Below are 25,264 nucleotides of genomic sequence, written 5' to 3' on the forward strand. Positions count from 1 at the left end.
TACTTGATGTGTTTGAAATCAAAATCCTTCTAACATATAATATACCAAACAACCAATGCTTTGCCTTTGAACACATATGAACAGTGGCATAGTTAACAGTTAGGCATGCCCAACTCCAAGGAATGAAGTGGGAAGTAATTAATTGCTCCAGGTTACATTCCTATTGCTATTGCTATTGCTATTGTTCCTTTCTCTCCTCTTGGGCGAACTCCCCAACTCTTCATCCCCATCATTGTCTACTTTCCTTCTCTTCTGGCCACTTTTTGATGGGTCTTCTTTCTCATCCAATAGTGACAAAATCCTCTGCAGTCGTCGAGAACGTGAGCTATCTGGACTGGTTCTTGAAGCAGATTCAGGAGCAGGGCTTAACTGCTGCAATATCTGCAGAAAATATATGAGAAGAGAAACGAAGCAAGCAATCCCACAGATAAGAAATAGACCCCAGAAGCTGGATAGATTAAGTTGGCTTGTCTCTATCTCTGTACTCTCCAAACTGCAGGTGCTTTGCATCAGCCACTTGTCATGTATCCGCTGCAGATCACCGTTCTCAGAAAGTGTTAGAATTGCACTTGACATATCGATTGCCAACGGAGAATCCCGTGGAAATGCCTAGGGAGAAATCAGGCAAGCAAACAACTAGTCAGAATATTACGCGACTAAATGGATTCCTGCCTACCAATAATGGGGGCATTTCAATTCTTTATTTAATGAATGTATGAATTTGACTCATTTATTAGCAAAAAAAACTTTGCCTAAAGATGCCGTGCCATGAAAAAACTAAAAATGGTCAATGATGCTAATATGCATGTGATGTGATGTTATTCCAATCCTCACAACGATAGAAAAGAAATACTCACAAAACCCCAGCCACTTTTGGTAAATTCTTGACCGACAATCCTGAATTTGCACTGGCTCGAGAGAAAAAGCTCGACATATGGACGTTCATCGACTATAGCAGCAACACCTCCATTTCCAGGACCACGTTCGAGGGCTGAAGCATATTCTTCTGGTGATCCAAGAGGAACAAGCCTAGACCTAGATATGTTTAGTTCCTCACTTAGATACCGCTCAGCAAAAGAGCCTACTTGATATCCAATAGGCTCATTATCAGTTACCAAGCTTTCAAGTCCTTTAATTGGAGAAGATAAATGTTCCACTGTGAGGATTGATGTCAGACTTGCAGTGTAACTGGAGTTGATTATTAAAACCACAAAGAGCCATATAAGTAACACTAGACGGCCGAGCGTGCTCATAGTATTCTCTCCAGCAAAAGGAATATAAAGTGGCCAGCTTAATCAAATTTATCATACATCATTTCTGCTTTGCCTTTAGCTTTTTTTCTGTTTCTTTATAGTGCGTGTGTGTGTGTCTATATAATAACGGAAATTTCACTTACTGTGGGCAAAAAACATCGTTGAGAAGCTAAACCTGCAAGGACAGCACACAAGTTGCAAATTATTATTATAGTAAAAAGAAAAAACTTACACTAAGCACTATGATATTGATATCAAGATCAGAAAAGAGCGGTATGAGAGGGGGAGGGGGATGCTTGTGACAGCTTTCATTAGTGTTTGCTACACAATGCATCACTCGCGGGTTTCTCTTTCCAGGTCCATTTCAAGATTGAAAAAAAAAATTGGCCTCTTGCTCTTCATTTTGCTTTAAATGATATTTGATCCAACATTAATAAATTCTTCACACGAAGGATTACATACACTATACACTTACACACTCCTATCCTACTTCCAAACATGCTAATGCTGTCTGCATCCCAAGAAATTGTAAACAAAACCACTCACCATAAAATGGTTATAACTTGATATTTAGGTGGGCCCCTAAACTCATCGTTTATCCGGTGCTCCAGGATCCAAATAACTATTCCGACAATGATAAAGAAGGAAGCAGTGACAATCCACATACGGGGACCAAATGGCCGCAAAAATGCCCAAGCACCACTTCTTTGTTTCTCCAACCGAGCTACAATGACCAGCCCAGATGAAACATAGGGCTGGGTAAAATCAACTATCCTTGTCCGATTTGTAACAATGGCAATGTCACCCACAACACCATCAAAGTCCTGCAGTAATAGTTTGACAATTAGACGGCAGGAGAAAGCAACATTTCACATATAACAAAATAACACAGTAGTCAAACTCATAGTGATTACTCACACCGGTTGTGATCTTATTCACAAGCTCTGTATAGCTTGGGTTCTTACGACCATCTCCAAAGGAGATAAATTTATATGGAATAGCGTATGGTAACAAATTAACAGCAGCTGTAAATACATCTATACAAAATCCCTTGAACATGTCAGAGTCTTCAATCCGTGATACAAATTCCTTGTAACTGACCCTATTTGGAACACCGATTCTCAATAGCTTTCCATTGTTCGGAAAAACCCATCCACGAGGCGTAGACAAGGTCTCTCCTGGCCAAATTACACTATGTAGCTTTTGGTTAGCACTTGAACGGTTTGGTGGTCGTGTATAAAGTGTCTCTGGGGATACAGTGGATAAACCAGAATAGTTTGACCAGTAACCAATCTGTCGAATCCCAGTTCCAAGAACAGTAATAATATCATAGGCAGGAAGAATAAGAGACTTGTCTGAATTAAACTTGAGATGGCCTGTCAAACCAACAAAATCACTCTGCAATATGTTCTTCAGCAAGAGCTTTCCATCGTCGAAAATGCTCATTGCTTCAAGGTGGAGAGTACTGCCTGCCACAGAGTTTATCCTAGAATCATTAGAGAATGAGATAACCCCACCCTGATTAAAAAACGCATCAAGAGAATAAGCAAGCAGCCAAACTGTATCATAAGCATATAGCCCAAAAGAGTTCAATCCTGGAGAACCTCCGGTTATGTCATTCCACCTAGCAAAAAAGGCTCTTTTTTTATCTGAATCAGGTGTGTGTTGACGCAAAGTCAGAACCCCTTGTATTGTGTCCATAGTCTCGGAAGGAAAAGGAGAATTGGAATCTAAAAATAATGAAAGCTGATCTGTAGCTATCCATACATAACCATTTCCCATCATTCCAAGATGGTTTGCAACAGAGAAAACCATAAACGCTATAGGTGGATTTACATGCAGAACAACAATTCGAGATTGCGTTAATGCCACCTTAACAAGAATATCCATGACGTCACCCCGACTCACTGAAGAATATGGTTGAATACCTACTTTGTAGGAGATTCTGCAGCGCCTCTCTGCAAGTTTATCCTTCAATGCAAACACACCATTTCGCCCCCAATCATCATCTGTATAGATTGCAATGACATCCTTCCAACCATAATGATCAATGATATCAGCCACAGCGGTCATTTGATACAAGTCACTCTGTGTTGTCATAACAAAAAAGGGGAACTCAAGAGAAGAAAGGGTGGGATCCGTAGCTGCAAACGACAGCAGAGGAACTTGGAGTTCACTTGCAACATGTGATATAATAGGTGCAACCACAGAACATTGGGGACCTATAATTGCAACGACATCTGTCGCCATGTACCGCAAAGCTGTTATTCAACACATAAATTGGAGTATGTTAATTATCAGGAGCAAACGATACTCTGTCTTGACCATTACATGTAAGAAAAACAAAGTAATTCCCAAAGCAAATAAATGGATTGTGGAATACCTTCGACCATGCCAAGAAAGCCATTACAATTGGAATTTTGCAGTGTTATGTTAAGTTTTGTTCCTTTGAGAATGCTTGAGTCCGAATTGATATCTTTCAGAGCTTCATCAATAGCAATCTTGGCAACTCGTCCAATGGTAGAGTTAAATTTAAACATTGCTCCAATATTTACAACGGCTGGTTGAGCAGAAGCATTTCTACTGCAACCAATTTGAAACACTCCTAAGTGGAGAAAGAGTAGGAAAATAAAGCCAGTAGCGTTCATTTCAGTCAACTACGAGATCAACTTGACCGACACAAGATGTATCCAGTCCACTGTTGCCACCAATTGATTCAGAAGCTCTACATATAAAAGGAACCAAAAGTTTCTCAGATAAAACTATCAAAATATATATTATGCATATACTATGTTGAAGATTAAGATCCAAAAAAAAATCAGCAGATAAAGAACATGGAAGGGCAAGGAATTTCAATGATCAAGCAAGAACAATAACAAAAACCCATGTCCATTTAACCTTGCCTACGAACAAAACCATCAAGTTTACCACACCTACCAAGCCGAGAACTTCATTATGTTTCTATAAGCCAATGATAATAATACCTAAAAAGATTTTGGTAATAGAACAGACCGAGAAAACAAATAAACGCAAGGAATAGGATAGTAAGTGGAAAGCAGAATCAGATTCCACCCAATAAACGATAGCAGACTAAAGCATCAAGATTCAAGAATAGCAGTCATTTATGAGGCCAAATACTATATAATATTATAAAATTTATTTATTTGAATGAAAATGGAACACCCCCCCCCCCGGGGATAAGTAACTGCACTAAAGCTCCTTATCTCCAACCCAGAAAAAGCGAGGTTAAGAAAGAAAATGCAGAGTAAAAAATAATAAATAGCAAGTTGCTATAAAGCAGGAAGGAAGCTATAATATAAAAACCCAAAGACAAAGCTCAGTCAGCAGCTGAAAAGCACATCTAGGAATGAAAATTGGTAACTTTCAGAAAACAATCCACCGGCCTTGTACTTCTATACCTATGGCTTTTTTCTTCTTCTTCTTCTTCTTCTTTTGAACCAAAAAATGTCCAAGTTAAAATAACCAGATACAAAAGTAAAAGGAACACATTCAGAGAATCATAATTCAGGCGGAGAAGAAATGGGATTTTACTATCTCTTTCTATAAGGAACTTTCAAGTGTTCCATTTAGGACAACAGATTTACAAAGAAGTATTTGCAAGGAAGGGCACCGATGCTTCTTGCTGTTCTTAACCACACAATAAACTTAAAATTAACTGAATAGAGACGCTGGACTTCGTTATCCACACGAATTTAAAAGACCCACGAGTTCAATGAGGATTTGAACTTCTAATTAAAGAAATAGAGCATAAGTAAAAAAGGCCGCCTTGAAACATCGCCAATTTACTCGTATACCTGTGGATTAAAGTACTACAGTAATACCCTTATTAATGACCACTTGAACACAATAGTAATTGAAGCTGGAACTTAATCATTCATGGTGGTAGGAAATGGGGTAGGAACCTTTTGATTGAATGAAAGGTCACGAAAATAATGATGGTTTTGGTTTTATTCTAAAGTAAAATCCGACTGTGAGGAAATTGAAAGTGATAGAAGAAATACATTACAAACGCAAATTGTAATATGAGATGAGAAGAGAACAGATTGGTGCATGATGAAGATGGGCCACCAATTCCCATCCGTTACCGACAGATTGCTGTCTGTTTCTCCCCTTCCGTCAGTACCTGTTATAAATACAACTGTGAAAGATTCTCTGCTAGCTTAGCTGTATCAAAGATGAGCCACGAACCTGTGAGATACTCTCAATCGTTTATAATTACTGTAAACTACGCGGCTTAACGCCACTCTCCGCCCTGATTACCTGGAATCGCCAGCTGCCGATTAACAAGGAAGCCTTATGAGCGGCTTATCTTGAGCCGTGATGGCCTACATCACGGATTGGTCTATTCCAAATACTGTTCAATAAGTTGACGAGCAATGGAGGCCCAGTGCTGCAGTGTCCAATGAACAACCTTAGCCCAAGCTTAATATTCAAACCTAACAGTAACAGCTAATATGAGAGAGTTACCTAACCTACCAGGCTACCACGATAGGAGGGCGATGGCGAGGACCATACCATTATCCATATGGCTTGACTTTTATCTATCAATATCTTATTAAGTTACCAAAAAGGAGTAGACACTTACAGTATCTTAAACAACATGAATATGAAACGCGTCCTATAACATGGGACGGCGTACGGGAAACAATGGCTCCATGAATGTGTTGGAAGGAAATAGAATGTAATCAAACATAGCAAAACATACGAGGGATGGGAGGGTTTTTTTTCGGCAATAAGCCCAATAGGATGTAAAAGTTTATTTTTGGGATTTGCAATATTTGTTTAGGTGTTAAAGGAATTTGTCACATCAAAATAACGAGTTTGTCCAAATAATATTATTTTATTTAAACGCATCAATTCGAGGTAACAAGTTTCAATAAAATATAGATTTTCATTAAATTTTATCACATCAAGATAAAAAGTTTGAATAAAAAATTATTTTTATTAAAACTCGTTACCTCAACATGACGAATTTCAAGTCACCATAACAAATGTCATAGATCTCTAAATAAATTATTTTGTATCGTATTATACTAAATGATTAGCCCACGTAGGATGTTGAGCTAAAATTGTAGGGATGGGACTTTTAGTTTTACAAGACAAAAAAATTTACATTTGTAGTTAAAATCAGTGGATCTTAATTTATCGAGTGATTTCAATGATAAAAGAAATATTATTTTTTTATGATAAATTGAATTTGAGCAGTTTCGTTTATAGTGTGTGCATTGCTAATGATCAAAGCAATTTCGTTTATAGTGTGTCTAGTTTAAGTTGTAAAATTCTTGACTTGACTCGAGATAATAGTGTAATTGCTTTTTATATATTTACGAATAGTTGTAATAATACTCATCTTCATAATTTTTTTAATTATGTTCTTATGTTTGTTTATTTTTTGGTATAATAAAGTTTAGGTGAGGGGTAACTTTCCTAGTCCAAGGTCAAGGCATACCTAAGACTCGGTTGAGATTTACATAGGAATTTATAAATTACCCACCAAAAGTTACAGTGATAGGATTCGAACTTGTCTTTACAAGCTCGAATTCTTAAATTTCAACCACTTGTACCAACCTCGTCAACTAATTATGTTCTTATGTTATCGATTATATATATTTGTGTTAAATCAAATAAGTGTAAAGTTGTACTCCAAAATCGATATTAGTATGTTTCAATACATTGTTATAATTTCATTAATAGAGTACAATAATATATTTCGGGATTAATTGAAAAAACCATGGGTGGATTTGTTCAGACCCAAGCCCAAGCACTTGTAACGACACAATCCACGACTCCTAGCAGATCAGCCTTATATATGAGTAACAAGCCATGGATGGGCCTTTCCTCGTTTGTTTTCTATATATTGAATTTCTCGGGGGTTTTTTTTCAATACAATAAAAAATAATTATTTAATCTACTAAAGCATGTTGTAGTTTATTTTGTGATCTACAACATTTATTCAAGTGTAGTTGAAACTCGTCATCTCAAAGTGTCAAGTTTCATTGAAAATAATTTTTAAATTGACGTATGTATATTTAATTATTTTTCTAGAAACTCGTCACGTCGAGTTGACGAGTTTTATTAAAATAATATTTTTTATTTATTTTCCATTATGGTTTTATTTGGAAAATAAAAAACGAATTCGTTACGCCGGGGTGATGAGTTCCAACTGCCATGCTAATGTTTTATTTAGTTCAAAGTATTAAATGTTTTGAGGTTTTATTTAGTTCGAAGTATTAAATGGTGTGAAGGGGCAATAAAATAGATTTTGTAATAGATAAAAACAAAAATACATTAAGAAGATAAAATCAACAAAATTAACATATTACGTTAATGACATAAATAAATCAACCCTCACACACACTTTAAGCAGTAAAATAAAATTATAAACATACGACCATTCTTTATGATATTTTAATCCTCATAATCAGTAGACTCGTCATAAATAATATTAAGTTTTTCAATTCTCCATACTTTTTCTTGTTGGCGTTCACGTAACAATTGGAACCATGCTTCCGGATCTCCACCATATACTCTTGTTTTTTCATCATTATTCTTAGTTGATGGGATATTCGAGTCGGAAGCATCATCCTCAACCATACGAGCAAAGTCAACATCAGCAAGCTCTACAAACAAATTGACATTAGACATAGAATGATAGTAATATGTCTTAATCATACCAACAAAATCGACATCATTGCTTATATAAAAGATTATATATGATAGTGGAAATCTATAATATAATGAAAATAATATTCTATTGTTTCAGAGTTGAACCCTTCTTTCAATTTTGAACTTCAATTTATTTAGTTGAATGGTTTTTTAAATACATTGTTAAAGATTTGCAATAATAAAGAATAGTTGCAAAAATAATAGCCATTGTACGAAAAAAGTTAAGCTTTAAAAGTGAAAAACTCAATTTTCGTAAGATGATTTTTGTTTCACCTCACACATATTTATAGATCCATCAATAAGCGCTATAATTATCCGAAGTGAATCAATCGTTGTATGAAAAAAAGACGTTTTTATGAAATGAATTCGTAGCCTCCTTTACTCACTCCTCATCTGAAAATGAGTTCGAATCCTAATTATTTATGTCTAAGTAATCAGACCCAAATATATTATTCAAATTTTTTTGATAATATTCTCCCACAACTACATGATTTCAATCTCATATACACTAGATCAACTCACACATTCCTATTTATAATGAAAATTTTATGAAAATGATCGTAAAAAACTCGTCATTTCAACGTGACGAGTTATATCAATTCAAAAAAGAGAAAATAACCTCAGTGACCAAAAATGCCTTATAATATACGATTTTAACAACTTTTTTGGATTTTCCAAAATGACCAACTAAATCGCAATGCGATCAATAATTCGCAACGCGATCGTCCAAGTTCGCGTTGCAGTTTATTTGTTAAGAATTTTCTCTAAAAAGATAGTATTCGCGCGGACGTGTCGAAGACACGTATTACCACGACCACGACCACGAGACGAGACGAGACGGACGGCGGCGGCGGCGGCATGCGAGAGTCCCCCTTGTTCTCTATCACTCAACAAGGAAGTGGGAAAGCCAAGCCTTAAATACCATTCCCAATAGTGTTTCCAATACTATGTGAGATTGAGCATTACCAACACTTGTTTCCAATACAATGTGATTATTCAGTAAACAATTAACAATCATGCACCTTAAAACAACTGAATCAACAACCAATTTCATTAGTATTATACGATTAAATATGTCATAATTAAATGTCAATCTACAATCAATCGCGATTATTGCAATTTTAAGCAAAACATTCAAAAATAATATCACTATTTAAGGCTCAATCCCACATAGTATTGGGAACAAGTGTTGGTAATGCTCAATCCCACATAGTATTGGAAACACTATTGGGAATGATATTTAAGGCTTGGCTTTCCCACTTCCTTGTTCAGTGATAGAGAACAAGGGGGACTCTCGCGCGCCGCCACAGCCGTCCGTCTCGTCTCCTCTCGTCTCGGGTCGGGTCGTGGTCGTGGTCGTGGTCGTGGTGATACGTGTCTTCGACGCGTCCGCGCGAATACTATCTTTTTAGAGAAAATTCTTAAGAAACAAATGCAATATCGTGATTTTGGACTATCGCAACGAATTTAGAATAAATCGCAACGCGAACTTCGACTATCGCAACGAATTTGGAATAAATCGCAACACAAACTTGGAATAAATCGCAACACGAACTTCGACTATCACAACGAATTTGGAATAAATCGTAACGCGAACTTGGAATAAATCGCAAGAATTTGGAATAAATCGCAACGCGAACTTCGACTATCGCAACGAACTTTGAATAAATCGCAACGCGAACTTGGACTATCGCAATGCGAATATGTAAATCGCAATGCGATAGTCGAAGTTCGCGTTGCGAATCTGGAAACTGATTTGCGATACCGGAGATCGCGTTGCGAATTATCGATCGCATTGCGATTTAGTTGGTCATTTTGGCAAATACAAAAAAAGTTGGTTAAAATCGTATATTATAAGACATTTTTGGTCACTGAGATTATTTTCTCTTCAAAAAATCGTATTATTGGTTTGTTAACGGCTACTAAACTATAAATAAGATTTTAACGGAACTCGTCACCTCCACATAACGAGTTTCATTTTTTTATTTTTATAAGAAAGAAAATACTCGAAAAATAAAAAATTATTATTTTAATAAAATTTATCACCTTGACATGATGAATTTAAAAAAAATAATTAAATATTCATATATAGACTTAAAAATTGTTTCCAACGACAACTCGTTTCTTGAAAATGACAGTTTCAGCTACACTTTTACAAATACTATAAATCTTAAAATAAATTACAATGTGTTCTGTTGGGTTAAATAATTTTTTTCACCGTGGAAAAAAAACCAATTTCCTTTCCCTCGCATTCTTGTAATATCGCAAACAAAGACGCTCAAAACTCCCACCAAAACATCACCGCCTCACGCTTACAATTCCATTCCACAGTCTCAACTAAAATCAAGCGTCCGCAGAAGCTTTTCTTCTCTGGAACCCAAACAAACAATGCCCACAGCGCCTGGAACTGGAAGTGGATCCATCCCCAGTCATAAGCTTAATCGTAAGTTCATCAACTCCAAGAATCCTAAAAATGTCCACCATATTGCCGGGATTCCAGTGGAGTTCCCATACAAGCCGTACGGCACGCAGTTATCCTTCATGTACAGAGTCATATCAACCCTAGATTGAGCTAAGAAAGATGGCTATTGTCACGCCTTGCTCGAGTCGCCCACTGGTACCGGCAAATCACTCTCGCTTCTTTGCTCCACTCTTGCTTGGCAACAGAACTATAAGATCAACATCATCAAAGGCATTCTGACTCAATCCATCCCGGATCCAGAGGCCATAAGAGATCCTCTCGGTTACGGCGGTGGTTTTATCCCCGAAACTCGAACTGCAAGTAAGTTTACAATGCTTTCTCACATTTCCTTGATTTTCTATTTTAATTCAGGTTTTCATTTTCCAGCATTGTTTTGCTTTAATTTGAATATGATAAAATAAATACTGTGCATTGATATTCAAGAGTGCATGATTGTCCTTGATTATTTTCTTAGGCATTCTTCCATCAAGTGTTTCAGAGTCACATGAGCATTCAGGAAATAACAAGAATAAGAAGAAAAAGTTGGCTCCTACCATTTATTATGCTTCATAAGTTTAATTAATAAATCAAATCAGCGCTTTGATATTTTTTACTTTAATGTAACTTTTTTTGGTTTGTCCGAAGCAGGTTACATTTTAAGGTCATTTTCTATTTAAGTTACCCTTCTCTTCATTCTTTTAACATCAAGCTATCACTCAAAGACAAATATGGTTCTGAAACACTCCGATTTAGTACTATACTCATTATCAAATTTTATTGTCTAGCATCTACAACAGGAACAAAGGTTAATGGTGTATGTCAAGTGAAAGGGCTGTTAAATTTTATTTCATTCATTTTTATTTTGTGTGGTAGAAGATTGCTCTGTCGGAGTTGGTATAGTGCTTGGAATCATTGCTGGTTTAAGCTTTAACAATTCTCCTGATAATTGAGCTAATATTCTTAATGCATTGATCTTTGTAAAAAGCTGATAGAACTTGTATAAATGGAATGAAGATTTGCTATTAAGCACGTGGTTATTAATGTCAGTAGGGCACATTCACAAATTTCCCAGATGATTCATGAATACAGAAAAACTTCTTATCGAGTGCCAATGGCAATATTGGTATGTTTACATTCTTCGTTCAGGTTTCTTCTTCTTTTCTAGTAATTTTCAACAGACTGTTGTTGGAATCTGTAAGCTTTTGATTTTTTTTCAATGGGTTTAAAATGTGGATGTACTTAAAGTAACAAATCTTTGGGAGTTTGAAATTCCAAAATTCAGCTAGGTAATCAGTTTATAAGGTAGGCGGCAGTAAGTAAGGTCTTTCCTCAAAATCGTTTAGGAACATTTGATGAAAATAACAAGGATCGGATAACTTCTAGAAGGTGTTTGTTTTTCCTCTCAGCCACCCCATTTTGTTGAGAAGTATCAACACACGAACTAATGTGTACAATGCTTTTTTCGTGAAGAAAGGAATTCAAGGTATTTGTAAAATAACTCACTATCATTATCACACTAAAAGATCTTGATTTCGTTGCAAAATTGGGTTTGAACCATATGATAAAAAATCTTTAAAATGCTCTTAGTTTTAGATTTTGCTTTCATTAAATATGTCCATGTTGTACGAATATGATCATCAATGAAGGAAACAAACCATCTAGCCCTTGTCACATTTTTAATAGGAGAAGGTCCCCAAATATCAGTATGAATAAGAAAGGATAAGATGACTTATACATTGAAATGAGGTTATTGTTTTATTGATAAACAATTTAGGAAACAACTTTTAAAGAAAATGAAAATTCGGATGTCCTAGGCAAAAATGCCAGCATGATTTCATTAGAATTTAAAGATGATAAAGTGGAAAAGAAACAAACAGAAAAAATGAGCAGCCTGATTGAGCTTGTCGTGGAGGATGAGAACGACCTTCAAGAATACATAGACCACTACACAATTCAGCATTGCCAATCACTCTCCCTGAGTCAATTTCATGAAAATCACAGTCAATAAACTAAAATTAATATATCAACTCAGATCAATGTACAATTTGCTTACAAACAACAGATTGCAATGCAGTTTAGGAACATATAAAACAAAATGGCAAAAGGGTAACTTTTGCCTTTGTAGTAGATTCAATTTATCACTTTTGCCTCTATCGTATTCTCATATCAATTTAGCCCTCAAATTGCTCAATTGCATCATTCTATATCTTATCTCTAACTTAAAATCCTAAAGTATAAACCCTAAATATTAAATCACAACCTCACAACCTCTAAACCATAAACATTAAACCTAAACCATAACTTAAGGTTTATAATGTAGGGTTTTAAATTAGGGTTAGAGTATGAATGATGCAATTAAACAACTTTCAGGGCTAAATTGATGCGAAAATACAATAGGGGCAAAAATGATAAATTATGTCTACTATAGGGACAAAGGTGACCCTTAAGCCAAACAAAATTAAGTACAAGATCCTTGTTAATGATAATTGTGTCAGCCCCTTCTATTGTTGTTAAGGAGCCATCAACAGTTTTCACAAAACGTTGAATAAGAGGCTGTGCGAAATCACTAAACTAGTGGTAGTTTCCTGTCATATAATCAGTAGCACCCGAATCAACAACCTAAGAAAATGGAGAAGTGTTGGTAAGAAATAAAACACTACTAGATTGATCTATGGTTATTGGTGCTTGGTCAACAGAGGACATATTTTGTCTAATCAGCTATTTTAGTTCATCAAGATGATGTTGGCTGAAATTGATGGTGGATGAGTTAGATTGCGCAATATTGGCTGAAATATTCTGTTGTGGACGGAGGCTTTGAGGTTCCAGTCAGCAGGTCGACCATGTAGTTTCCAACAGTTTTCCTTTAGATGGCCAACCTGACGACAATGATCACACCACAGGTTACCAGATCTAGTTTTTTTCGAATTGGGAGAATGTGTTAGCAGAGCAGAAGCACCCAGTGGTGAAGGTTCGATCATCATCAATGTTTTGCGACTTTCTTCGCGATGAACCTCAAAAAACACCTCACTAATGAAAGGAAGAGGTTTGGTGCTGAGTATTCTGCAACGAACAACATTCAAACTCTGATGCAATCCGTTGAGAAACTGAAAAATTTGTTTTCGGCTTATTGACTTCTTGTAGAGGGCAACATCTGTCACACAAGTCCATGCTTTAGTTCAGACAAATCAATTTGCTTCCAATACCTATTTAAAGTGTTATAGTACTGAGTAACACTCAGATCATTTTGCTTTAGATTAGATGCTTTACTTTCAATCTCAAATAACTCAGATATATTATCGGCACTGGATTGTCTCTTTGACAGTACACTAGATTTCATGTGACGTGTCATAGAGTAAGAAATTTTCTCCAATCTCAGTAGATATGGTGTTGATCAACCATGACATAACCAGACCATTTTTTTGAAGCCACTCTTCATAATCGGGATCGGTTTCACCAGGTTTAGCAACCCCGCCTGCTATGTAGCCAAGTTTGCCTCTGTCCATAATGTACACCTTAATTGATTGGGACCATTAAAGGTAATTATGGCCAATCAATTTGTGTATTATAACAGAGGTGGAAGAATCAACAAGTACATCGTTGCTAGGATGGTTGCTACTGCCGGAATTAATTCCAATGAAGAGGAAGGAGCCATCGGTGAGGAGAATGAACGTCAATCCCTAGACTGATACCATGTAATTTTTAGAGAATACAAAAAACTCTCAAATATTTTATTTTTAATTTCATTTAATTACAAATGGAGAGATAATTCTAACTTATAAAATTCTTAGAGAACAATCCCAACTGCAAAACAGATTAGAGATAAGACTAACAGATTAATTTGAATTTTAAAATGACTATTATTCAGGGATCTGTAATCTAAATTATATTCCATCATCCCAGAGGTGTGCCATCCTTTTTGAAGAAAATTGTCATTTATGAGCTTCATACTGTGATGCAATTAAATGAAGGTTCTCAAATATATTATCATGTCCTTTCCATTTAATGGTTTCTTTGGGCACACTCACATTTCCAAATAGGGTTATCCACTTGTAATGTTGTTAATAATTTCTATAATCTAGGACGTTATCACCAATGAACTCCTTCTCATATGAACTTGGAGTGCAATTTGGAAACTATTTGGAGGCTCCTCATGTTATTGATTTTAAATCCCAGGTACAAATTTTATGTACTTCATGCTTATGATTCTTATTTTCACTTTACTTTTGTTATGGGTTATCGACTATTCTGTTGCAGGTATGATCTGCTATAATCTCCAATGGTCCAGACAATTTCCGATTGGATGCAAGTTACAAACAACAGATCAATATGCTTTTCAGGTATACTGAATTTTGTGGAAATTTTGGTTTGAGTGAGAAGCAATTATTATTTGATATTTGCACATCTGTATTTTTGTTCATGAAGGACTCACTTGGCAAGTCATTGGAAGAAATTTTCAAGATTGTTCCAGGTGGTTGTCTGATATTCTTCCCAAGTTACAAGCTGATAGAGAAGCTGTGCGACTGTTGACATAACACAGGTCAATGGTCACAACATAAAGCATGAAAGCCCCTTTTTGTTGGTAAGACATATTTTATCCCCTCCCTAGATCTAATGTGATCGCGAAATCATTAATTTTCTTGTCATAAAATGCTACTTAATGTTGAAAAGTAATTTACTGGAGAAAAACAGATCAGTATATTCATGTTACTTTTTTTCTAAGGTTACAGCAAGGTTTTGTACAAATAATAAATAAGAGTCATAACTATAGTAAGAGTCCTAGATTAATTAAAACATTCACCTTTATCTACAAAGAGGGATTGTAATATCCCAAAATCAGGGTTAGTGACTAAATTGGAAGTTTTGAAACTTTGAGGTATGATTTTAAAAGATTGAAAAGTTTAGGTACTTATTTGGAAATATTTTGTGAAGAGTTGTTGGTAATTTTAAAATAAAGTAAAGGGTAAAATGGTCAATAGGCAGAGAAAGATTTTTTATTTCTCCTTCTTAAGGGAGCGACCACGTGGAAGTGAAGAGAAGACAAGTTCCAATTTCCAGAGTTCTCTTCTTCTTTTTTCTTCTTCACGCGTGGAAGCCAAGAGTAAAGGTGAGTTCATGGTTAGTTAATTTCTTGATGAATTCAAGGTTGGTTTATGATCATTACATGATAATTAAGTTTAAGGAAAGCTTAAGTTATCTTAAAATCAAAAGATGACAGAGTTAGGAGAGATTAAAGATTAAAAGTTATTGAGTGAAATCTTGAAATAGAGTTGTTCATAATTAGAATTAGATGTTGGATTTGATTTGTCATCAACCTAATTAAGGAATATGAAGTGTGAAAAGTATATTTAAAACATGTTAAAATTTGAGTATGATTCTTAAATTCTATGTAGAGGATAGGATTTTGAGGTTAGAAATGTGATAAATGAGTAGAAATGAGTTTAAGTATGTGTATATGAGTTAAGAATATGATAGTGAATGAAATATGAAGTGTTTAAGTAGAATTGGAGTGATTTTCAGGCTTAGATGTGAATTATGGGTTATGGTGTATCAGTACACATTCAATATGTACCGATACATCAAGAGTAAAATGCAGAAAATATTCAAAGTGTACCGATACATAGGAAGTGTATCAATACACCCCTTGTAGCTGTCGCGGCCGTCTTTCGGTTGAGTTCGGAATTTGACTTCGACTTAGATTAAATGAATTGGAGTCACCATCGACCACTTTAAAATAAATTTAGGTGGGTCGGACACCATCTTACCTGATCTGCGTTGTACCAGAAACGTGTCGGGTTCGAGAGTCGATTACGGTCAAGGAAGGATTAGCACCCTTGAACCGCCCTTTCGGTACCAATTAATTTATCGGTTGTCATTAATTGCGAAAATTAAAAAATTTAGATTGAAATTTAAAAATCTGATTCAAATTACTTACCTTTAATTGGTTGGAAAAAAAGTCGAAAATGTTAGATAAGGAATAACAAACAACTATTAAATAAATCAACATTGTCTTCATTTTTTTGAAACCAAATTATGCAATCAAACTTGACCTAATTATGCTAATAGGTTAATTAAGGTTTCGTCTAATTAAAGTGTCAAATTATGGAATTAGATGACTTAATAAAACTAATCCTAGAATTGAGGCTCTAAATATGTGGACACCCGTTTTTGTCCGGTTTTTTTTATCGTTATTTTATTATTATTATTATTATTATCGTTATCTTATTATTTTATTATTATTTATTATTACATATTTTTTTTGCAGGCCAAAGCCCAATACAACAAGGCCCAACCAAGGCCCAAACACGAGCCCAAGTAATTAGGGTTTTAAACCCTAAACTTATCATCATTCAGCCCGCCGCCGCCGCTTCTGTTGGACTTCCAGCCGCGCCGCCGTCACTGTTCCGGCCCACTCCGATGGTCCAGCCGCCGTTCCCGCGCCACCATCGTCATCTACAGTGAAAAATCAATCAAACAGCAACCCCATCAGTGACCAAATCAACCAAAAACCAAACCCCAAATTAAAATACCAATAAATCCCTAAATATTCGGGATTTATATCTTACAAAATCAGAGAAGGACATGGGCTATTCTAGACATCATCATCTCACCAAACGAAAAAAATCAACATGCAAAGCAAGATAAAAGGAAGGAAGCAAAGAGAACAGAGGGGGGGTCATTCGGTTGAAAAAAAAAACAGAGAGAAGAACGAGAGACCATTCGGTTTTTGGAAAAAAAAACAGAAAAAAAAAGAGAGAGCAAATAAAACAACAAACAAGGAGAGAAAGATAGAACCCTTACCTCGGTCGGAGGAAGCCATCGAGAACACCAAAGGTCGACGGTGTCTTATTACTTCGAAAGGTAAACTTGTAGATCTGGGGGCCTAGAGTGGGTTTTAGACTAAGATGGTTGGGGATTTGGGTTGAGGAGAACGAGGGGGATTTTTTGAGATAGGTTGTTCCCTCCGGCCACCGTGCGCCGCCGTGGACTCCGCCGGCGGCAGCGGTTGGCACCTTCTCCGATGAGAGAGTTGGGAGAGTTCTCTCCAACTCTCTCTCTCTCTGGTTTTTTGGTGGAAATGAAGAAATGAGGGAATATGAGAGATGAGCTCGTTTTTGGGGGGGTATGCCGAGCAAAACGCAGTCGTTTTGCCCCCAATATCATCTGATTTTTTTGAGTTACGGGATAACTACTCTTTTGGTCCCTGGTGCTTTGTAACCGTGTTATTTAGCCATGGAATGAAGTTTACATTATTTCAATTTGAGCCTTTATCTTTTCATTTTTATATTTTAGTCACTATCCTAGGTTATATCATTTTTGTGTATATTTGGTTCTGGGTTCAATATTTATAAATGTTACATCTTAGCCACTGATTTAATATTTCATGTATGTTTCTTTGATATTCGAATCTGGCCATCCCATTTTTAAATATTTTATTTTAGTCCTATTAATGTATATTATGTCATTTTTGTGAATATTTGACTTTTAGACATTATGTTTGTAATAGTTTCATTCTAGTCCCAAGTTCTTGTGTTGTGATATTTTGTGGATGTTTGAATTCAGCCATCATACTTGCAAATGTTCTATTTTGGTCACTGTCTGACATTTTATTTAATTACCTTTTGATCCTCCATGTTTCTGTGAAATTTCAATTTAGTCATAAGCTTTACTTTTGGGTTATTTTCACTTCTAGTATTTGACTGTTTAATGTTTGTGATATGGGCTCTAAATTATTTTTGTTTTTATATTTAGTCCTTTAAATTTCGGTTAGTGCTATTTTTGGTCCATTAACTTTCTATTTTTGCTGTTTAGCCTCCTAAGTTTCTGTTTATATTATTTTAGCCTCTTAAATGTTTTATATTTATTTTGGTTTGTAATATTACTAATTTATTTTTAGACATTTATGTATGGATGTGTATTTTACTCATTACTTAATTATTTGGATTATGTAAATAATGTTTTCAATTTCATTCAATGTAAATATTTTATTTTGTATTTCCAATTACATTTATTTTCATTATATCTTTATCTATGTAAGAAATATTCGATTATATTTTCAAGAACACGTATGCGTAGAATGGGCGCGGAAAGTACCACTTGGTCGAAGTGGTACGATCCGATACGGCATTTTAACGACATAGGAACTTGCAACAAGTCGAGTATATTTTACTAATTAATTTATTCAAACGATGCAATGTGTGTTATATTAAATGACAATTTACTTTATTTTATGTGAGTGTAAATTTCAAAATTTTTTAATTTGTATTCAATTCACGTTTTCAGTTAATCAATTTATTCGTATGTAAACATTGTTTTTAATTATACTCGATTTGTATTTTTAACATAATCAATGGTAGAATATTCTTTTACGAGTGAGAAATAGTTCGAGTTAGTTTTCCCGATGGAGGATTGCTAATTTCAAGATTTCCTTTCGAGTTAAAGAATTTTCTCTAATTAAATAATTCGAAGCAAATTAATTAATGTTCGATAAATGGATCATAAATTAACTTTATATTCGATTTGTAATTTCCACCATTATGACAATGTGTAAGCGACACAGTACCAATTTTGGGCGATGTGGGGTGCTAATCCTTCCCCACGCGTAACCGACTTCCGAATCCATTTAAATGAATCTTTGGTAACGCATACCGAATTTTGTCTAAAAAATGATTTTTTCTTAAAATTGTTTTAAAAGACGTTTTTAGGTATTCGACCTACCTAACCCAAAGGTCGATGGCGACTCCATTTTTAATTTAATTCAAATCAATTCAAAATCACTCATTTTTTTTTATTTAAAGTCATAATTGTTTTTAAAAATAATATTTAATTGTTTTACAAAAAAAATGGTTATGACAGCTTGGCGACTCTGCTGGGGACAAACATTTAGAGAGTCAAGCTGTATGTCGCTTACACATTGTCGTTATGGTCGAAATTATGAGTTCGAGTCTTTGGTTAGCTTATGATCCGTTTATTGAAGTTTTTAATTGCTTCATTTTTTATTTGACATACTAACCTTTGATTTTTTTTCTTTTCAGATCGGTCCCAATTTTTGTCGTTTTTTTTTCTTTTCTGTTTTGAGTCACAGGTAGGTACGTTCCTCCTCACACACATCACGTGCATTCATGAGCTCTAGACACGAGCTTCGATCCAAGTTAGTCGGGGTGAATGCTTTACTCTCGTAAGAATTTATTCTTCGTATGAGTTTTAGCAAATAACCCATAGGATACATACTTTATACCTTCGTAGGAATTTATTCCTCGTATGGGTATAAGGCAGTGGATCCCCTCGAATTGAACTCGTTCCGTTTGAAACCTGTAATGGGTGAGGATCGAGGGTTTGGCAGCCCAAGGGGGCACCGACATCAAGGACAATTCGAGTCCCTTTCCTGTTAGAACCGAAACCATGCATATAGTGAACCGTAAAATGGTCACCCTAGGAATAGCTATACCGAATCTCTGTCCGTCAGCAGATACCTAAAATAGGTGTACACAAATGAGGAATATTTCTAAACCCTTACCTTTTGTTTTAAGTTTGTAGAATATATTTATTCTTTTAGAATAAAAGCATGCTAACTAGATACCATGCGGTTAGGATTTTCTTGAAATTAAATCAATTTTGGGTAGATAGCATGTCCGGGTATGATTGTTATCTATTGAAAGCATGTTTGGGTAGATATCATGATGGGGTAGGTGTTATATTCATCTCTAAATGGTATTTTTATGTATACTAATTTCTTTTCTTTTCTTTGTGTGCACTAACTTATTTATTTTCTGTTGTTTTTGTTTTTTCATTCTTCTTTACATTGCATCATCATAACATAATGCGAAAATGTTGATCAGCAAGGGGATATTCGAAAGAAAATTTTCACAAGAAGAGATAAAAGTTTTCAACCAAGCAGTCGCGTACACAGATATGCACCGAAGGCTAAAAAGAAATGCACAGAGTACAAGAAGGAGACTTGCTCAAGACGATCGTGCAACGTTCGAGACTAAAATGATGAGCCACTGATCCGATGAGTGATCCAGCAGTCGATTTTTATCTACGATCATTTCATCGCTATTTATCAAGGAGCGATACACTGACTTCCGCACCACTGGGGCATTAACAGAGTTAGGTTACAGAATGCTTTAGGGCATCAGTTCCAAATACAAAGATCCGAGACAAGCAGTGAGCTCGAAGATCGTGTAACCTTTAAGACTGAAGTCTGGGGATTGATCCAGCAGTAGATTATTATTTACGATCGTTCCGACGTTATTCATCGAAGAGTGATGCACTGACTTCAGCATCGCCGGGGCGTTAAAAGAGTCTGTTTACAAAACGCTTGAGGGGCATCATTTTCAAGGATGAAGATCCCAGATGAAGCAGCGACCCATTTCAGATTCAACATCTAAGAGAAGTCAAGTCTGTAAAGTGGACTGTCTTGTAATGTGAAAACTTTTATTTCTGGTGAAAATTGTTCTAAAATATTCATTGTTGGGATCCACATTTCTGCATTTGCATTTGCATCGTTGCATTTTGCATAACATTCATTTAAGCATGTTTACATGCATTAATCATACCTTGCTGGAAACTTTGAGGAAGCACTTCTAACTGTGCAATTGCATTCACACAGTACTGAGAATGGATGCAAAGTTTGAGGAATTAAAGAAAGAGCTGAACGAGAGTTTGCAAAAGATGCAAGTTGAGTGGGAGGTTAAAATGGAGCAGATGCAAAAGACCACCGTGGATCGTATCTTGCAAAACCAAAAAGATCTAGTTGACCAAATGGTAGCAAAGATGGCTGAGCTCAACCAAGAAAAAGGCAAAGAAAAGATTTCATTGACCCGTGAAACAGTTAAATGTGTGAAAGCACAGGCTAATTCACAACCACTTATCTCGTCCAACAGGATTCCTAAGTCACCAAGCGACGAGAAGAGCCAAGAACGAGATCCCAGAGAATCTGAAACAGTGGTGCAGAGAGACATTTCAGGGAATGAGAGGACAAACCTCTCACAACGGGATGGATGCAACAGAACTAGTACTAGTTCCCGACTTGGTGCTCCCGCCCAAATTCAAGATGCCCGAGTTTGAAAAGTACAGGGGAACCAGTTGCCCCAATGCCCACCTCACGATGTTTATTCGAAGAATGACTGGATACACTAACAATGATCAGATGTTGATCCACTGCTTTCAAGACAGTTTGATTGGACCTGCTTCAAGGTGGTACCACCAACTGAGTCGTTCTCAAGTCCGCTCCTGGAGGGATTTGGTTAGTGCTTTTCTGGGCCAATACAAGCACATGATTGATATGGCCCCCGATCGAACAATGCTTCAGAATATGGGGATGAAGAATTATGAGAGTTTTCGACAGTACGCACAACGATGGAGGGATATTGCATCTCAAGTGCATCCACCAATGACTGAAAGAGAGTTCATCACTATATTCATAGATACATTACAGTCTCCTTATATCGACTACATGATAGGGGTTGCCACTAAGAGTTTCTCTGATATTGTCATGTGTGGAGAAATGATTGAAAGAGCTATTAATAATGGCCAGATATGTGGTACTAGCCATACTGACATTGAGGAAAGAGCTGAGGTCAGTCTAGTGGATTTAACTAATCTGGGGACCGTGTCTCATAATGTTTTTCGTAAAAAGACATGCATCAATCCAATTCCGATGACATATGAGGAATTGCTCCCAGCTCTAATTGAGAACAACCTGGTGATTCCAGTTCAATCCAAACCAAGAACTGACCCATATCCTGAAGGCCATGATATTAATGCCATATGCAGCTATCACATTGGGATCTCAGGGCATACCACTGAGAATTGTAGGGCATTAAAGTGCAAGGTCCAAGATCTGATCGATTCAGGGACATTAACGTTCAATGTGTAATGGGGCATTCTGATCGGAAGTCGGTCGGGGCATCCATCAGGAGATTTTGTTGCATTCTCATGCATGACATCTTGTTTGAATTTGTTTTTCTTTCGTTCTTCTTATGTTTAAATTTTTGTAAGTCACTTGACGTTCGAACATTGTAAATAAAATACTTCTTTTAAAAAAAAAAAAAATGACAATGAGCAAATTTTAATCTTGAATTCTTTGAATATCATTTTAATTAAAAGCATTTTAATAATTGAGGTTGTAAATCTTTGACAAGTGACAAGATTGAACCCTGCAAAACAATGACCCCTTGATCCTAATCCAGAGGTACACCAGAATACATACCATTTTCTTGCAGGGACCGAGCTAGTTTTCTGTTCACATAAAGAGTCAATCAAAGGGTTTGGCATTCAGGTATGTGTTAGGAGCGGATAAAATGGGGCAACTAGCACATGAGATTGCAAAACTAATTGGTTATTATTTCTGTTTATGACGTTCAATGATGATCATAATCTTCTCAGATGGAATGGTCAAGTAGATGAATCTAGTTTAGGTCAGTTGCTTGGGAATTGAACTCTAACGATGAGATTTTCTGACCTTCAACAAACACCGAGACTATAACAGGTTCTCCTCAGCGAGCTTAAGAAATGGAATACGTAAACAAACAAACAAAAACATATATATGTATACAATAAAGCTGAGCTATTCTGCTAAAGCAATTGGTAATAGAGGAAACTCGAAAGCCCTGGCTTTATGAATAGAGTACATTCAAACCATGACATTGATCGGGTATTTGGCAATCCGGTGTATGCTCCATTGTGGTTGTCAAGTCGAAGACTTTTGTGACGACATGAATCCTTCAGCTAGCCTGATAAAGGCAATTATAAAATATTTGTACAATAAAGCTGAATTCAGCTAGCCAAACAATGGCAAATTAAATCAAATTTACTAAATAAGGAGTTTCGGTGAATATGGACTAAGGGAGTTGAGGAACACTTGTTATAGTCGACTTCATACGAGCACTCAGAAATCTCATTTTTAGACCGATATTTCTGCATTGCCTTGACTAGATAAGTCTACGAAGCTTGAACAAATGGAAGGTTTCAGAGAACTGAAATAAAAGTGTTCTAAAGAGTTTAGCAAGTGACTATGCTAGTTGTGTCATTTTGTTCGCCTCCGATTAAAGTGCCAAATCAAGAAAGAGGGGTATGTCATTACCTTCACGAGGACCAATGGATGAAACACACCTTAGAATTTAGGTAGCCAACCTCTAAACCCACCTGTCGATCTTGATATTTGTCAAAGATTTGTAACTATCAATGATTAAAAGAGCATTTGATTCTTTTGATATCCAATGAATTCATGTTTTATGATTGGATTCAATTGTGAAACTTAGAAGGAGGCAATATTTTTCGAAATTTTGAAAATTCAAGAAGAAGAAAAACATTTTCAAACAAGATAGTCTCTCTGGAGGCATATATTGGAATTCAACGAAGATCCCTCTGAAGCTCAGGATTGAAGCTGGGGCAAGAGAAGCTAAATTTTAGGGCAAAATTCGATGGAATAAACAAATGGTCTCAGGTCAAGGTTAGTAAGAGTACACATTGGTGGAAATACAGACAAATTGAATCAATGATAGAGTGAAGACTGCTCTCGCAACAATTCTCCTTCCAGATTGAGAAAACATACATACACATACATACATAATACATAACATTTGCATCAAACATTTATCATCATATATATTAAAGACATTTTTCTCCTCACTTGGGGACAAATTGGACAAAAAATCAAATAAATTTCATATTGACATCTATCATAACATCCAAGATAGTTAGTCAAAAATGCATTATTCTGATCTTTTCAGGAAATAAGAGCTCGGAAATAACCAGGTGTTTTCAACCTGAAAAACAATGCAATCCACATATTTGGCTTCCTGAAGTCAACAATCAGATCTTCTGAAGATGTTTCCTCAACATGCAGGAATCAATAGACAAACTTTGAGCTATGAGATTATTTTCTTTAAAAAAAAATAATAACAAAGTTGATCTCACTTGAGATCGTTTCTCAAAAACGAACTTTGTCTCGCTTGAGACAATTTCTCTAAAAACAAATGTTGTCTCATTTGAGACTATATCTTAAAGCAAATTTCGTCTCGCTTGAGACATCATTTTCTCTCATAATACAAATTTCAAGGTTGTTGTACTTAAAGCAAAATTAATATCACTTGAGATTTTCAAAGCTGATTTGTCTCGCACGAGACAGTTTCCCCTTTTAACAAATCCTGAAATTGTTTCATTTGAAACAAAATAAACACTTTTGAAAACACCCTTGAGATTATTTCCACATAAACAAAATTGACAATATTTGAATCTTCTAAAACAAAGTTTTGTCTCTCTTGAGACAGTTTCTCTTGAAAAAAATCTTTGAGTTAGTTCCTTTTAAATAAAATCTTGGAGTTTGTTCCTTTTGAATAAAAAATCTTTGAGATTGTTTCTTTTGGAAAAAAATCTTTGAGTTTGTTTCTTTGGAAACAAAATTTTGTCTCTCTTAAGATAGTTTCTTTTGAAACAAAAATCTTTGAGTCTGTTTCTTTGGAAACAAAATTTTGTCTCTCTTAAGATAATTTCTTTTGAAAAAATCTTTGAATCTGTTTTTCTTAAAATAAATTTTGTATCTCTTGAGACAGTTTCTCTTGAAGTAAATCTTTGAATATGTTCATTTTGAAAATCTTTGAGTTTGTTTCTTTGGGAACAAAATTCACCATCTTTGAGTCTGTTTCCTTTGAAACAAAACAAACATCTTTGAGATCATTTCCCTTTAAACGAATTTTGTCTCATTCGAGACAGTTTTCCTTTAAACAATCTTTGAGTCATTTCATTTGAAACAAAATTTTGTCTCTTTTGAGACAGTTGCTTTTGAAACATAACATCTTTGGGTTTGTTTCTTTTGAAACAAATCTTTAATTTGGTTTCTCTTGAAACCATAACTCCTTTA

General features: G+C 35.6%; 1 protein-coding gene across 2 annotated transcripts; it reads right to left on the reverse strand.

The window, feature by feature from the left end:
- Positions 1-9: 9 nt before the first annotated feature.
- Positions 10-4,335, reverse strand: LOC120214434 (glutamate receptor 3.3-like). 2 transcript variants are annotated; one of them, XM_039212329.1, is made up of 8 exons: positions 4,157-4,335; positions 3,637-3,978; positions 2,172-3,514; positions 1,800-2,077; positions 1,397-1,428; positions 858-1,264; positions 141-609; positions 85-104 (listed from the first exon to the last, which is right to left on the reverse strand). In XM_039212329.1, exons 2-8 carry the CDS (start codon positions 3,899-3,901, stop codon positions 100-102), a joined length of 2,799 nt encoding a protein of 932 aa, XP_039068260.1. In that variant the 5' UTR covers positions 3,902-3,978; positions 4,157-4,335; the 3' UTR covers positions 85-99. The 2 variants fall into 2 exon arrangements, with proteins under 2 accessions (XP_039068261.1, XP_039068260.1); XM_039212330.1 differs by having other exon boundaries at positions 10-609.
- Between the last annotated feature and the right edge of the window lie 20,929 nt (positions 4,336-25,264).

This window comes from Hibiscus syriacus, unplaced genomic scaffold, assembly GCF_006381635.1.
Source record: "Hibiscus syriacus cultivar Baekdansim isolate YM2019G1 unplaced genomic scaffold, ASM638163v2 tig00110063_pilon, whole genome shotgun sequence".
In the NCBI taxonomy this organism is placed as follows: Eukaryota; Viridiplantae; Streptophyta; class Magnoliopsida; order Malvales; family Malvaceae; genus Hibiscus; species Hibiscus syriacus.

Coding starts and splice junctions, on each gene's coding strand:
- LOC120214434 (XM_039212329.1), bottom strand. CDS start 3,901: ATGAACGCTACTGGCTTTATTTTCCTACTCTTTCTCCACTTAGGAGTG. Junction 3,515..3,636: donor CTTTCTTGGCATGGTCGAAG/GTATTCCACAAT, acceptor GTTGAATAACAG/CTTTGCGGTACATGGCGACA. Junction 1,429..1,799: donor CAAGTTATAACCATTTTATG/GTGAGTGGTTTT, acceptor CTGTCCTTGCAG/GTTTAGCTTCTCAACGATGT.